The 17,028-nt window shown below is 39.0% G+C and overlaps 1 protein-coding gene across 3 annotated transcripts; it reads right to left on the reverse strand.

The window, feature by feature from the left end:
* Window positions 1-1,127: 1,127 nt before the first annotated feature.
* LOC143880840 (vacuolar protein sorting-associated protein 32 homolog 1-like) lies at window positions 1,128-13,343 on the reverse strand. 3 transcript variants are annotated; one of them, XM_077383818.1, is made up of 8 exons: window positions 13,185-13,343; window positions 12,929-13,026; window positions 9,458-9,557; window positions 3,561-3,646; window positions 3,198-3,289; window positions 1,780-1,894; window positions 1,513-1,702; window positions 1,128-1,394 (listed from the first exon to the last, which is right to left on the reverse strand). In XM_077383818.1, the coding sequence occupies exons 2-7, from the start codon at window positions 12,998-13,000 to the stop codon at window positions 1,517-1,519; spliced, it is 651 nt and encodes a 216-aa protein (XP_077239933.1). In that variant the 5' UTR covers window positions 13,001-13,026; window positions 13,185-13,343; the 3' UTR covers window positions 1,128-1,394; window positions 1,513-1,516. The 3 variants fall into 3 exon arrangements, with proteins under 3 accessions (XP_077239933.1, XP_077239934.1, XP_077239932.1); XM_077383819.1 differs by having other exon boundaries at window positions 1,128-1,403; XM_077383817.1 differs by having other exon boundaries at window positions 1,128-1,702.
* Window positions 13,344-17,028: the final 3,685 nt, after the last annotated feature.

The following is a 17,028-nucleotide window of genomic DNA, read 5'->3' on the forward strand; positions in this document are numbered from 1 at the left end:
TCCACCCTATGAGACTTTCATAAAATTTAAAAAGCCTACAAACAAATTTTCAGTTTTTTGCTCGATGCTTCAATAAAAAAAAACCGGGATATTGGCAACCACCCTTGAGACTTTCATAACATTTAAAAAGCCTACAAACAAATACAAACAAAATTTCATGTTTTTTGCTCGATACTTCAATAAAAAAAAACTGAGATATTGGCAACCAAACATAGCTTAAGGCACCATAATTAACTCTACCCACACGTCTAAACCTTTCTTCCTACGGTTCATACTGCGCAACCCCTTTCAAGGAACGTCTTGATGAAGGTGAAATACTAAAATTCATTAAAATCTAATTCACAGTGCAGATAGCAACCGAGAATTTATTTAATCCTTCGATAGACTTTCAATCCTCTATTCACCAAAACCTTTATTTGGAATAAAATCTTACAACAAAATTGGTAAACACTGACAAAATAATTTCAAGCTTAACATATCCACGCAGGATGGCCAGTTCAAGGATTTCTATCCATCTGATGAACAGCCCCAATTACGTCTGTTTCTTGGTGCATGGGCCTCTCTGATCACAATAATTACAGGGGTGCAACTCAGGTAGGGTTTAGGCCAACCTAGTGCAACCAAAGGAAGCATTAACCGTAACTCCGCCCAAGGTCAAGGAGGTGACAACCCTAACCTACAGCTTCTATGCGGCACAAGTATCCCAAAAGGTAACTAAGGCATGCAAAGGTTTCCTCGAGCGAGAACGGCCCTTGACTTAAAAAGGACGAGCTTGACTGCAAGACTCATGCACGCCTCAAAATTTCTCTAACCCTAACCCAACCCGTCTAACCCAATTTTTCAAATCTGACCAGGAGAGGTTTGGATTGGACAGGGGCAAAAAAAAAATTATTTTTTATTTTTTTTAAATATCACAATAGCATCATAATAAAATTAGGGGGATGAGGTCCAGGTTCGAGTCGAGTTGGGATGCCCAAAGGCCTCAACCCTAAACCATCAGGAAATTAAATCGGTTTGGCTTTTTCAAACCCCAACTCGAGCTAAAATCAGATTGAACCCGGCCCAAGTTGCACCTGAGTAATTAGCCATGGAAATACAGTAGGATAACAGTGCCTATATACAAATCCTACACAAAACTTGGTATTTCATTTCATGTTGGCGTGATTCAGATTAAATCAAAGAGCTTAGCTCCTCCACACAAACATCAGAATAGATCCACGGAATTTGCGAGAAACAACTGGACATAAAATTGCAGACTTTAGTATGACATCTTACTAGAGTATACACACCCAATAAATGTAATATGTGCAAGGAGAAGCTGCCCAATGCAACATCTCCATCATACGGCATAGCCAATCTCAACATAATCCCTTCCCACTCTGGGCATTGAGGATCTGCACAAACTAAAATAAATATATCATACATTACTTGATTCGAATTAAGTACAGAGAGGGCCTTATAAATAGGGTCTATATAACAAGAAGATGTGATAAAATAGTAAAAATAAAGGACCTGACTAGAGAGCCATCTCTGCCTGTAATGCTGCGAGCTCGTCTTCTTCGGCTGTGTTCTTGTGAGGCGCAGGGCGAGCTTGTTGCCGGCCTGCTGGGACATATTGCACTGGAGCAGTTGTGGTCGGTTGGAGGAGCTGTTCCTCCAACTCAGCGCCCTCCAACTCTTCAAGTTCTGCTTCCAGTTCATCCTATCATGACAAAAACAAAAAGGTTTAGAAACTTGAGAAAGAGTGAGGGAAATGAAAATTGCTAAGAGGATGAGTACCTCATCAAAATCGGCTGCTGCTCCAATAGGGGCAGACAAAGCTTCTTGAATTTGTTTCATGTTCTCGGTCTGCTCATTGATCTCGTCCATTGTCTTGTCCACGTCGTCGATGTTTCTGTAAGGCAAAATTCCATTAGGATTGGGTACTTGAACATAAGTGCGGGTATCAGATTCAGACGCCTTACGAGAATTACATGTGAAATTTAGTGCATGTATTATGTACAGGGATTTGCTAGGGACCATTGCAGAAGGCATTTCGCAGCTGGGTTGTTGCATGTGAAAGCCGTCACAAGGGCTCAGACAGTTTTCTCAATTCGAGACAGTTTTCTCAATTAGAGCTATCTCAAAATTTAATATTAAATAATTTAGACCAAGATTGGGTACTTGAACAAAAGTCATCTACGCAAACAGTGGTGAAGGTCTAAATGTAGTTTTATCTCCAACAACTCCAAGAAATAAAAAGTTATTAATAACTTCAATGATTTGATTTTATGAGGGAAAAAAATATGTGTGATAGCATAGACGGAAAATAGAGGCACTGACTTTACTGACTTTCAATACATGCTGGCTAAGTTTTTTTTTCCCCTGAATTAAAAGCCTATATTTTCACCTTAAATTTGTAAATTCCCAAATCACCCTTCACTCAACTATCACAAAAATTTACAATCTGTTACAATTTTTTAACGCCTCCCATGAGACAAGAGAGAGGGAGGGAGACATAACTTTGGCATGGCTCAAGTGAGGGCAGACCTTACTCTTCACTATTTATATATGCTGGCTAAGTCATGCTACAGAATAAAGTAAAGTAGCGCGATCATATAAGCCCTCCTATTATGATTAGAAAAGTGATGCCCGGGCATGCCATCTTTTGCAATTTGGCAATAGAGTGAAAAATTTCAGACAATACATGCATAATGACATCAGCATTTTAAAGTCATTTCAACCAGGTAAGCACGTTCTAATTACTTCCAAAAAATGGGGATAACATATACATATGTAAGTACTTGAATGTGTGCTATTACATATGTGCATGTGTATGCGCGTGCGTAAAAATTTAGGGCCTCATTGGATACCACCGAAATCGATCCTTATTTGGAAATAAGGTTAAGTTAATTCTTTTTTGCAAATGGGACAAGGCATGTTGGAAGCCACTCAGTAAGATATAAAAGCATTAAAATTATAAATTGCATGTAATATTGTATGCAATAATTTGCAAATAAACTTTAGGGGTATGCAAAGAGGCCCTTCAGGTATTTAAAGATGTCTGTCGATACACAATTAAGGGTTACCACTAAAGCAGTGATATACCAGAAAAAGTAGAAACATAAGAAGACACAATTTAATATTCAAATTTAAAAAAATCAGAAGACATTATTTGCTAATTTTGGTGAAGCTAAATAAAGTAATCATCTACTCACGTTGCTTTCTGCATAGCTTTCATTGCAGATGCTCCAGTTCTCAAAGCATCAACAGTTTCTGTTGTAGCTTTTGCACCCTCTAGCATTATCATCTGTACAGAGAAAGCAACATAAGGCCAATGCTCAAGAAAGTCATCAGAAACCATTGCTAGCATTATTGGAAAGGGATTTGCTAGGGACCATCGCAGAGGTCATTTCTTAGACTGGCTGTTGCATGGGAGAGCAGCCACCTCAGATGAATTCAATGAATAAGACAAAATCTGAGCCTATGTGGCTGCTCTCATGCAACAGACTCTCTGTGAAATGCCTTCTGTGATGGTCCATAGCAAACCTCTATTGGAAAACTAAATATTTGAAGTTCACCTGGTCATGAATACGCAATTGGAAATTTCCAAGTTGCTCAACTTGCTGCTCATAAAGCTTCTTTCTCTTCAAACATTGTATTGCAGCTAAATAACACAATGAAGAATTCAATAAGGAAACATCCAAATTATTAAACACAAATGTGATTATATCAGTTTGCATCACATAACTACAGTGCAATATCTCTCCATCAAAATGCATTGCAAGATAATTCTGAATAACATATCGATGTGCAATTTGCAGTTCTGATTAAGGAGAAGGGCAACAACCCAAACAATGAAAATTGCCTTGGAAAAGGGCAGAGCAACATTCATGATCATGAGTAAAACTGGTAACAATTCATGATTGTGAGTAAAACTAATTGAACCCTATAAAAAAGACTTCTGAATGACACTAAACCTAATGAAGCATAATGGATTCATTTGAGGGCTTCTGACATGAACATATTGATTGAAATATGCTAACAATATCACTAGGACAATGGGTGAAACTGAAAATGTCATAGGGCCATAGAACCAATAAATGTGAAGAGATTGAACAATCTACTCATAATAAAACAGTATAAATAGCAAATCCCATTAGTTTGATATGCACATTAGTCGCAAAAAATAAAGTGGAAATATTCAATGAACCTGTCGATTATATGTATGAATTGCATAAAAGCACTACACAGTCTCAGACATCGAAAAATTGGACTAGCAATTTACAACGAGAGTTGACATGAGTATGTATAAGTTGCATCCCAAACAATGTATCATAGATCCTCAATCAATGTTTTGAAAATCGGAATCGAATCGTAAATCGTAATCGGGGTTGAATCATATCGGATTGTAAATCGTATCGTAAATCGTAAGATTCATTCAAAAATATAAAAAATATGTATAATAAAAAATTATAAATAAATTAAAGAAAAAAAAAAGGCCAATTATTCATTTTTCATCCAAATTCATTAATTCAAACAGAAACTACCATGATTAGCATTCAATATCATAATATGAATTGTTTGGTGATAAACTTGACACATGCTAATCATCTCATTCTCATCCAAACCCATGCATCTTGGTTAATAATATTCAAAAAAAGACACAAGATCATATCAATTCTCAAAGTCTCAAACATCAAATGACAAATATCAATCATAAAAGACGGGAATCAATGTTGTCCTTATTATGGTAGTCTCCCACCTCGATGTGAGTAATGCCCTCAACAAATGCTTTGTGCTCGACTGGTTCGATTCGTTAGAAGTCCTACTCCTCCTCTGTCTTCTTCCTTCTAATGAGAGGGATTTCAAAGGCTTCTTGTAATGTAGAAAGGAAATGAGGTCTTTTGAAAGAACGACATATTTACTTTTATACAAAACTTCATTTGGATAAATCGTATGAATAGTACGATTTACTATCGAATCGTAAGATTCAATAAAAATCGTAAAATTCATACAAATTAAGATTCAATCATGGGATTCAAATCGTTTTGCCTAAGGATCGTAAATTGAACCGTAAATCGTAAGATTTTCAAAACAATGTACTCAATCCTAATAACAAAATTAACAAAAAAAAAATTTGAAAGAAGAATTGAGCAGGATCAAAAGAAGTTTATTGATACAGAGAGTGCCGATTGAAATATGCTTAAAATATAACAAAGGTGGATCTTTAGCTAGTACAGATCCTTGGAGCTGCAAGACATCATCCATAAGGGCGCGTTTGGATTGCTGGAATTGGAAATCGATATCGGTATCTAATACCGATTAGGGCAATTTCGGCGTTTGGTTTAGTTTTCCAAATGGAATGGGAAACCATTATTGATTCCAAGCGGAAAAAACGTTGGAAAATTCTGCCCTTTTTGTTACCCGTCCCAGGAGGTGGTATTCTGATTCCGGGAATCAATAGACAAAAACAGCGTCAAATCTCCTCCCGATTTTAGCTTCCGATATTAGGTTTTTTCTCTCAAACTTTCCTTTCTCTTCTCTCACCAACCTTCTCTCCCTTGTCATCCGTCTCCCCAAATCAAGAGCAAATTTCAAGGTATTCTTCCTCTCTCTCTCTCTGTTCTGGTTCTCTGGCTGAAAAAGAGGACTCTCTCTCTCTCTCTCATAGCTTTTCTGCTTTCTCAAAGAGTTCCTTTCTAGAATCCAATTTTTACTTTTTGGTTTTACAGCTTCTCCCTAAAACCAGAAATGAGAGACCCATATTTTTAAAAAAAAAAAAATCCGATCTCTTATAATTTCAAGGTATTCATAAAAATCCGATCTCTTATAATTTCAAGGTATCCACAACTCTAAAGTTCGGTAGGCACCACAGACCCATGCTTGCTTGAGATGCTGCAGAGTAACCTTTAATGAACCTATAGCAGACTGATAAATGCTTTTTGAAAATATAGACATGTTCAAAGATCCATAATACACTTTGAAGAAATTTTTTATTCTAATGAGACCAAAAATGGCTTTGACCGCTTCTTCCGTGCATTTGGTATTTACTACCACCAAACCCACCCGGTCTAGATGCCAAAGGAACTTCCATTTTCTTCCACCAATTCACCATTCACCATCAGGCAGTTAATTGAATTTGCTCTCGGTCTTGGTTGGCCATTCGATGGAAATACTTAGAGATTTTATCTCCCACTGCCAACCAGGTAGCACGTGATTTCTGCCTCGAAGATATCCCCTCCCTCCGAATGATTTCATCATATTCTACCATTAAGTTTTCTCTGAGCTGACACTCCCCGTCATCGAGAGCCTCATTTGCCTCTTTATTCTCCATTCTCCCCAACTCAGTGAGGATTTCCTCCTTGCAGAACTCCTCCCTCCGCTTTTGTATAGCCCAATCTTTAATTTTCGCCTTCACAGTCTTTAGTTTCTGACATAGCACAAATCCCGCCCACCCATAAAAAATTGCAGCATTCCACCATTCCAAAACCTTGTCATTGAACTCAGGTTCTTCACAAAGTGCCATGTCGAATCTAAAAGGTGAATTACCTGTAAGATTCTCATCCAGCTCCAGCAAAATGGATTGTGATCGGATATGGGCCTAGGTAGAGCCCGCTGGTAGATGTTCCGGAAGCTCTCATCCCACTCTTTTGAAATCAGTATACGGTCAATTCGCGACTTTACCAATCTTTCTTGATTGTTAGACCAGGTGAAACGAGCACCCTCAAGTGGTAGATCAATCAATTCACAGTAGTTAATTAGATCAGACAGCCGCCCGATGCTGGTTGTTATGGTTGGGGGGCGGTTTTTCTCGTGAGGATATCTTACAGTGTTAAAATCTCCTCCCAGTATCCAAGCTCCCGGCCATCCATCACGAATTGCCTGAAGTTCTGGCCACAATGCTTGACGTTCCCGGGCACGCACCCGACCATAGATGACTGTTAGCATCCACTTACTTCCATTATCGATTGAGAAAATCAAATAGAAATGGTCACGTTCTTCGTTATTTGCTCGTCCATTCTAAAACAATCATCCTTCCACACCACGATGATACCCCCAGACAAACCAACGGCATTCTTTGAACACCATTGGCGATTATTGAGACCCCATATACTAGAGATGATATTCTCTGACACCCCCTTAATTTCGATTCGATGATAGCCAAAACATCTGGTTTTCTCCTTCGACACACTCACTTCCTTCAATGCCAGCTGCTACCTCTCCGACCCCATCCCCCTAATATTCCAAAAAGTAGCTTCATTTGGATGATCGTATGTTCCCCTCAAAGAAACCTTTAGTCCTTGCCTGACTTAAAACTGTAAGGGGCTGTTTGGATACTCGGATTTTAGAATCCAGGTTTTTAGTTTGAAAACAGCGTAAAAGAGGGTTCATGATCAGGCTGCTATATGCTGTCCTGACAGCATTTCTTGGATTTTAAGTGAGAAATTCAGGTTTTAAAAATCTCTCGTGCATCCTGAGATTTCTAAAACCTGAAGAGGATCTGCTACTCTCTTGGTGACGGAAAGCTCGTTGGCTCCGCGCACCTTTGGTACTTCAGTAGGGCGAGCAGTTTGATAGTGACTTCTTGCCATAAAGGGCGAGAAGTCAAAAACGACGGCTGGTCCGCTTCTTCTCTTGTCTCTTAGCTACAATTTTGAAGAAATCCGAATTTTAAAATCCGCGTATCCAAACGGCCTCTAAGTCCCCTCTTACCCCCCTTTTTTGCCTTTTTTATTCGATTGTTCCGGACGGTCCCTATTATCAATCTCCGTGAACATTTTATGGGTCTCATCGACATTATCCTTATATATCATACCCAGGTTGCTCACCCATTGCCGTCATTTCTGCGAATTCATCCTCGCCCTCACCTTCCCCCAGTGTATCTTCAATCTGACTGCATAAGAGGCAAGAATTGATATCATCAGCAAGCTCTGCGTCAAGAGTATCCTCCGATGGCAGCCTCTGACTGAGAATCTGATGTATCACAGCCGATTATAGATTCGATATCTACGGCCTCCTCCCCTTTTTTTTTTATTTCCCGGCTTCCTCCAACCGCAACCCGCCTGGTTTTGCTACATCCTTACCTATATTAGTGATCAAATCATCCATCCCATCCTTCGTTTCCACCCGGGCCCCTGATTTTTTCCCTCAGTTTGATTATTTCCCAGTTTTTTTCCATTTCGGCGCGAGATATTCCGAATTAACCTCTTCACTTGTGAACTTGTTCCCCGTACTCCTCGGATCCACCTTTGAGATCAAGTCATGCTTGTGATTAGGTCCCCTCTGTTGCAAACCAGTCAACGCTTGAGCTTTCGACCACAATATATTCAGCTCCATGTAAACCCCATAAATGTCAGGAGTTGTCCCTCCAGCCACCGGCTTGTTGGTAATTTTTTTATAATTCAACGGCGTCCCGTTAGAAACCCAGGGTTTCCTGATTCCACGTGGAGAACCAGGAGTCTTTCTATTACATTATTTTTTGTTCATAGAAAACCCATCTTACTTTGACAATATCTCCAGTTCGTACGTGTTGTGTTTTCCATCACACGATTTGGGGTCGCCTTAGGTTTAACCACGTATCGGTCATCTTTGTTAAATTTCTTACCACGTGTCGCCCCAGTTGCCATGCACTCTGAATAATTTACGACGTTACAAACAAGCTGAGAAACATTGATAGGTGCACCACTCCAAGCCTATCCTAAACCCCGTAGAAATATTTCCCCCATCTAATCACCTATTTTAGGATCCGAAACCCTAATTCTTACCCATCCTTTTCACCTTGTCTCTTCTATTCCTGCATCAGATTTGCTATCAGGGGGAAATATTAGCCATTCCTTCTATCGTCCTGCATCAGATTTGGCATCGGAGCAAATTATTAGTCCAATCCTCCGATCGTCCTGCATCACCGCCTTTTTAATGCAAGTACAATGACATAGCTCAAGGACCAAGTAGGTGCAAGACACAAGGTATCAGAAAGAAACTCACAGAAAAACAAAAGTATTATAAGGCTGCTGCTATAACCAACTATAAAGGCTTGTTATGAGGTAACATTTGTGTTAGCCCAACTCAGACGATGTGGTCCTGTATGTTAACACTATAATGGGAACACTTACTGAGAACCATCCAGGAAACAGTTTCAAACAACAGCAGGAAAGTTTAATATGAAAGGCACCTAGGAATATGAATATGGCACTTATAGAAAGCCATACGGTTACAAGCATTGACAATAATCTATAGACACCACGGTCAAGAGCTTAAAGATGAGAACAAAAGATTGAAATGTAATTTTCTTGGTAGAAGAAAATTTTTCTTGGTAGAAGAGAGAGAGAGAGAGAGAGAGAGAGAGAGAGAGAGAGAGAGAGATGCATCCTACTTAAGTCCAAAAATAACTTTAGAGAAAATAAAAGTTGCCCCAAAAGGAATGGTTTCTCAGTAAATAATAATGCACAGGATTAGAAGCACATATGAATCATACCCCTTTTATTCTTTGCCCTAGTATACTCTTTGGCCTTTTCAACCTCTGCGGCAGCCTTCTTTAGGAGGACATTCTCCTTTTTTTCCAGCATTTCAAGCGTCTGGATGATTCATGCAACAGGGAGTTATTACTGAGCAGAAAGTTAAGAATAGCAGTAATGATAACAGTAGGAAAATACACATGCATCACAATAGAAGGTTTAAAGCATAATAAGCATATACGTGGATTAAAAAGGGTACTGATATCTGCAAAACCATGCTTTAATAATGGGGCGAACTCACTTTGTTTTATACTTTTTGATTCGCCGCTGCGACCTTTTGGGATTTGTAAGTCTTTGACAGCTGGTTAAACAATCTAAAACCTGGTAGTGCAGATATTAGGGCAGTATGTGTCGAATCTTTCTATGGATGATCACATATTTCCCTAATGGATTTCTTTATATAATTACCAAACTACATATTGCCATAGTTAAGTTCCAAGATTAGCATTTGTTATTCATTTATATTTCCTCTAGTGCCTTCATGATAAAATTCTTTTTCTTAATTTTATTAATGGTTTCTTTTTCTTAATTTTTAATATCTTTTTCAACCGCAAAGGTTCGCATAATAACCTGTTGTGCATATAAGAGGATAAAGTATCTGTGGGGTGGATAATACATTCTAAAATTTAATGATTTAATCTGTGTGAATACCTCAGTGAATGTAAAATTCATTGAGTGCGTACGAAATAGTATATCCATGTACTTGTGTTTGTTATACTGCATAACCATATATTAACATGACCGCTTCTAGGCTAACTGAAATACCTAAAGTTATGGTATTATAATATGTGTAGTTAAATACAAACATATATATATATATATATATGTGTGTGTGTGTGTGTGTGGAGAGAGAGAGAAGAGAGAGGAGAGGGAGAGGGAGAGGATACAAAGAAATTAACATCTTGGTCACAAAGGAAACAAATAAACAAGAAGGCACCTAATATTCTAGAGCTTGTGGGATGTGAGGAGAAAATTATTCTGATCCTATATAGAGCCCACGCCAAGAATGCCTAATTAGGTTTTTATTTAAAATAAGAATCAAGGGTGCTAGGTTGTTATTAATAAATCAAGCATATTCCATTCAGACCTTAGAAGCACAAAGCGGGTGCAGAGGCGGGGAGCAAAAGCGGGTGCGGGGATGCGTGAGTCAAGAAGAGTCCTAGGATGGGAGTGTCTATGTAATATTTTCTTTATATGTTTTTCTATATTCAAGTACATCAAAAAACAGTAATTTCTAATCATCTTCACATCTGTCTTTCAAATTTTAAGTACATCAAAAAGTAATAATTTCTAACTATCTTCATTTTTGTTCCCTCTTTCCTCGTGCCTTCTGAAGATGCCTTTGGGCTTGCTCCAATGAGGTACTTTGAAGAGTTTGATACAAGGAAGTTGGTGATTGTGAGACTGATGGTGTAATAACAGTAGATTGGGAGCTCCATGGGAGCGGTTCCGGTCTCTTCGAGAGCTCCATGCAAGCAGTTCCCACCTAAGGAGCGCCGAATCGCGGTTATGTCATGAGAGCAGCACCCATGAGGAAGGTTCCCTCTTCTAAGATTCAGATAGGCAGAGGGTATTGCTAATAACTTCCAATCCTTCGAATTTGAGGGAGAGAAGGTGCGACCAGGGAGACTTAAACAATATGAGAGCCAGATAAGAGGGAAAAAATGAGATTTTGCGGAGCGATGTAAACACATAGTTAGAAGCACAAACGAGTTGGCTGATAAACTAGCAAAACCAGGGATTGGATGTGTAGAACTGTATCATGGGATGATGTAAATTTATAGTTATTCTTTGTTTTTTTATCAATAAAGTTAGTTGGAGGTTATAGTAGAGGGAGAGAGGAGAGGAGGGATGGAGTGAATGGAATAGTTCCCACTATGGGCTAATCCTGTATATTAATGATAAAACCCTCTCTACAAAACACATAGTTAGAAGCGTAAATGAGTTGGCAAATAAATTAGCAAAATCAGGGATTAGATGTGCGAGAGTGTAATATGGAAAGCTTCTACCAGATGATGTAAATTTATAGTTTTTCTTTGTTTTCTTACAGCCAGAGTATGTTAGTAGTCCATTGAGTTACATGAGGGTAGCCTAGTCTTTTCTCATATATTGTAACCCTAATCATGATTATATATATTAAGAGAGAGTTTGTCAATACGTTAAGTCAGGAAAGAATATTTTGATATGTTCATGACATAAGGGCAGGTGTAGTGTCCTTGGGTGACGGGTCCACTTGCAACGTCACGATAATTAGGACTGAGAAGATCAAGATGTTCGACGGAGTGATTCGTACTTTGGGTGATGTAGGGTATGTCCCAAAGATGAGAAAGAATCTAATATCACTTGGCCGGTTGGACTCTATGAATTGCAGGTATTCAACTGTAGGTGGAGCCATGAAAATCACACGCGGCTTTATAGTTCTAATGAAAGGATAGAAGTGTGGTGAATTATATCATCTAGTCGGGGACACGGTGACTAATGTTCCCAGTTGCAAACGATGGTCAGAAGGTGATGGTACCTGTGATGGGGAGGATGGATAGAGATCCCTCTCCAGGGTTGATTGGGTCAGTCAACGGGTTGGCAGATACACATGTGCATTGGCTGTTGATTGAGTCGGGAGGAGTCAAAACCGGAATGGTTTGATGGTGTGTAGCTAGTACTTTGGAAGGCCAATGGTGGTTTGCGGCAACAACGGACCAATGGCAATGCCATGGAAAAATCTTTGGGAAGCCGTGAAATAAAGGTCGAGATAGTTGGGAAAGTTCTTATTTCCCACATTCTAGTTTCTTTTTGGTAAACACTAAAAATAGAAACCTTTGTTTCTTAGGTTTTAGGAAAACCTAGGTATAAAACCCTCTCCGTTTTAGGAAAACCTAGGTATAAAGCCCTCTCCATATGAATATTGTGGGTGGAGGCTGTACAAGAGAGTGGCGGCAAGATGTTTGTGGCTTGAGAGAGAGAAAGAGGGGAGGAGGGAGAGGAGAAGGTGTTTTCTTCAGGGGATTTCTCTTGGGTATGGTCTTAGTTGAGAGGACAAGGAAAGGGTTGTGGGTATGCTGGTTTGCAAGTTAATCCCATTATAACCCTGGTATATTTTTTTTCTCATAGTCAAAGATTGTGTTCTCGCCCATGGACGTAGGCATCTTGGCTGAACCACGTAAATCACAGTGTTCATCTTGTGGTTTATGTCTTGATTTGTACATAGAAAGAAAGGTGAATGGATTCTCAAAAAGGTTCTAATAAGCTAAATTCAACTGCACAAATCACATAGATATTGAACAAAAATCATCGCCAATAAGAAAAATCTAAGACAAAAAAGCCCAATTTTTAAGGCATTGGTTTCAAATCATTAAAAAGAAAAAAAAGGCGCAATACCTCATTTAATTTCCCATTTCAAAAAAAAAAAATTAAAACCATTTCAAAAAAAATACCTCATTTAATTTGTCAAGAGTGGATAAAGCATTAGTATCCGGTTTAGGTTTGCCGAAAAGCCTCGTAAACATGATTCCCCCTGCGAAATTCCTCAACGCTGCAATAAGATAAAGGAAACTAATGATTTCAAAACTCTAAAACTAAACCGATTAGTGTATGAAAGAATTACAATAAATTGTTAAAGCGATCTATCTAAAACATGAAGAAATAGAAAATTATATGAGAAATCAAGAGAATTGGGCGAAGGGAATATGCCTTTGATCTTTCAACCGAATCTAGGGTTTCGAAGAACGCGATCGGGAATGGAATTAGATCGAGGGTTTCGTTAAAATCAGAGAAAGGAGAATTGTGAAGTTATCGCGTCGAATACAAGACGAATATAATAAGGAGGGGCATTATAATTTTGGTGGAAGCTTTAAAATAGATAAAGAAGGGTGTACGTATCAAACGAAGGGGGGGGGCGTGTGTGTGTATAAGCTCTAAACGGAGACGGAGTCCAACAACAAGTCTAAAACCCTCCGATTGTAGGACCCGGGTCGAAACTTAGACCTTACTCATTGTAGAATTATTTTTTGGGGTTTGCTAGGGACCATGCAGAAGACATTTCTTCGCCGGCTGTTGCAAGAGGGAGCAGCCACATATATTCACTTTTCAATAAATTTTGTCTTATTTGTTTATTCATCCTATGTGGCTGCTCTCTCATGCAACAGCCGGCCAGTGAAATGTCTTCTGAGGTGGTCCCTAGCAAATCCCTTATTTTTTATATTGATTAATTTAATATTTAATTAATCTAAAATGATTGTGTTTTTCTTATGAAGCTTAAAATCAAACTATGCTAGGCCTGGCAATTAAATCCGCGAAAACGGGGATCCACCCTGCCCCACTCCAGGCATGCAGGTCAGGGATTCTCCGATTTATTTTAGTTGGGAAGAGGACGGGGATGGGGATTAAAAGAATTCTCCAAAGCGAGGACGGGTGGGGATAGGACCCCCGTAATCCCCGTCTGTGAATATCCTTATATATCTTTAATATTATGAAAATACCCCAATAAAGTGTTATATTTTAGTTTGGAACTTTGGATTCTTATTCAGTAATTGTTTGATTAGATTAAAAAAGTAGAAATTATTATTAAACTAGGGTGGGGAATTTTTCCCCGTAGTGTACGGGGCAGGGACATGGATTAGATTTCCCCGCAGGGGGGGGAATTTCCCTTGAGGCGTGATGGGGATGAGGAATGCAACCCCCCCCCCCCAATTTGTTCATTGAATTCGTTCATTACTTTCTCTTTTCTTTGTTCTTCTGATTAAATTTTATACTTTTAGAGATGAATGATAGATGAAAGGGCCCTCTTTATGCAAGGGCTAACGAAGGGCCTGGAATACATCCACGTCATTATGTGCAACCGAATTCAGTTTCTCAACCAAGTTCAAAAATGATGTGGATCTATCACTCCTCATTTTTAGAATATTCGACGTGCACATTGTGAATTTCGTCACCTTTGTTTATTATTTTATGTTTTTATATTTCATTTTATTTATTTATTTATACAATTCAGATTCATCAACTTCTTTTTATACATTTTCATCTAGGCCCGATGTGGATCGAAGGAAATTTCTGAAAAAGTTTGGAATTTTTTTTTTCAGAATTGTTGCTTTCTATTGCTTGATTATTCATGAAAAAAAAAAAAAGCAATGTGAAATACCGCAGTTCAAGTTTTATTTTACGGGTGCCTTGATTTTATAATTATATCCCTCTAAATAGGCCGTAACCATATCATTTCCCTCTAAACTGCTGAGACCAAAAAAAATCCCAGGAAAAAAAATTTCCACGAGAAATGTTTTGCCTGCAATCCAAACAGGGACACTAGGGGACATGGGAAGAAGATTATAATTGTCAAGCTTGTTCTTAACACATACTCTCTAGACCCCGCTTGTACAATGTCTTTTATCCATTCGTTCAGTATCGGACACACACCCAAATGGATTGGCTCATTATGTTCTACAAGATCCAAGTGTCTTGATTGCACATAATTGTTAGATTTTGATTTTCAAAATCTTAATTTTTAGTCAAAAGATGGTGTTTGGAAAATGTTTTTTAAGTGTGTTTTGGAAAAGGAAAAATTTTTCTTTGGAAAACTTTGCTTTTTGCAAGAGAAAGAGAAGGGTGCAAAAGTAGTGTGAAAAAATATAGTCCCGTCAGAAAGAAAAAATTAGGCTTATAAAGCCTTACTCTTTTTCTATCTTATTATGGTGCACAATGGGTCTTAACCTTGGGTTGAACCGCGGGACGGTGCAACGCACCGTTCGCACACGCGCACGCGCGGCGTGGACAATGGGCTATAGGGCGCTTTTTTAGGCGCACTTTGCACTTTGCGTGAGCGGGTGCGGGTGCGGGTGCGGGTGCGATCCGAAGCGTCGGATCGTAGTGTAACGGCTATTGGAATATGACCGTTGGATGGTGTCTCATCTATTCAATGGTCAAAGGCTCAAAGGGTGCGATCTGCACCATGGATGGGCAATCTAGCGATTCGGAGTTGGAAAGGTTTTACACAAGCCAACGGTCACTCCAGGATTGATCTGAACCGTAGAGACGCGATCTAATGGTCAGAATTCAAACCCGCTGAAAGGATGTCCAGAAAGGGTGTTTTCCAATGGGAAAAGCCACCAGAAGCTCTATAAAATCAGTAGAAAATTATCATTCTATATAGAGTTCGGATTTCTACTTTGGTATACCCAAAATTGCTATTTCGAGCACAAATCTCTCTCTCTAATCTCCTACAAAGTTTCTGTTTTACTGTTTTTGTTCAAGTGTTCTGTTTTCTGCAGAAACAGACACTTGTGTCTCAAATACTTGCAAAATTCAAAGGTGATTCAGGGCTTGATTTCGTTCAATGCAGAACGTTGTCAAGCAATCAGTTTGGAACCGGGCTTCATTGTATCTTGGAGGCGAGTTCGTGGTCCCCTTTGCACACTACTGGTGGGGGCGAATATTGTCTTAAGGAGAGCGTTTACGCGCCTTGAAGCATCTTCTTACTTCTTCTCAACCAGTTCTAGGATTTTCTCCAACAATAATTGTCCCTGTGTAGAATCCAAGAATAGATCAACACCATTGATTCTGAAAGTATTCATTAACTAGCCGTTCTCTTTCATTTATTGTAAGAGAATATGACTAAGCAGAAAGACACTTTCATGATCTTTGGTATAAGAGAATTTAGGAAATTTTTGCGCATCATAGGGGCATGTATGTGAAATCACGATTGTTGATTTATAGTCATCATTAGGCAACCCACATGATCTTGGTCCCATCCCAAATGGACATTCCATGTGTAAGAAGAAGTGATATTCTTTTTCTTTCTTTTTTTGTAGTTAAGCCTAAAGTAGGCTTGATGGATCAAGGGCATGGATTGTCGGATCAAGGTGCAGCTCTCAATATTATTTGGCTTTACTTATGGTTATTGTTGGGATCAACTGATCTGATCTCGCACCCAATAAGTGTTTTCTAGGAAGGAGCATGAAATTTTTAGCATTTTTATTGGGGAAGTGATGTATCTGGCCCTTTTCATTACTTAGGACACCCAATCATGCCCTCTTTGTAACACTTTCAGCCACTTAGCCTCCTCTTGTCCTAAAACCTCGGAAAAACCAGAACCCATTCCGCAGAGATGAGAATGGAGACCCGTCCAGAGCATAGACCCTGATGCTCTGAAACATAGCACAAAAGAGAACCTTCACCAAACAAGTCTTGAAGCTTCTCATAGCCTCTCCCAGGTGAATCAGAAAGTATACTGACCAAAACCTCTTCAAACCCATACTCATCCTTGAAAATCTTGAAGAAGAGAGCAGTCATCAGAAGACTATCATTCCCACCAAGAACAACTTCAACATCCTTGAGAACTTGGACCAAGAAAAAAATTAGTCAAAGCTCCAAGAAAGCACAGATGAAGGAATAGGGAGTGAGGAAGACACTTAATCAAAGGACTATTCCAACCTTATAGAGGTCTCATTTGAATCCTCCTCATAAAAGGAAGGGGATCCAACAAACACAAATGGTCCTAAAGAATCTTAGAAAAAGAAAGTTTCTTGGGCGGACGAACGTAATC

This window comes from Tasmannia lanceolata, unplaced genomic scaffold, assembly GCF_043159265.1.
Source record: "Tasmannia lanceolata isolate RefF3 unplaced genomic scaffold, GAP_Taslan_0.1 ptg000007l, whole genome shotgun sequence".
Classification (NCBI taxonomy): domain Eukaryota; kingdom Viridiplantae; phylum Streptophyta; class Magnoliopsida; order Canellales; family Winteraceae; genus Tasmannia; species Tasmannia lanceolata.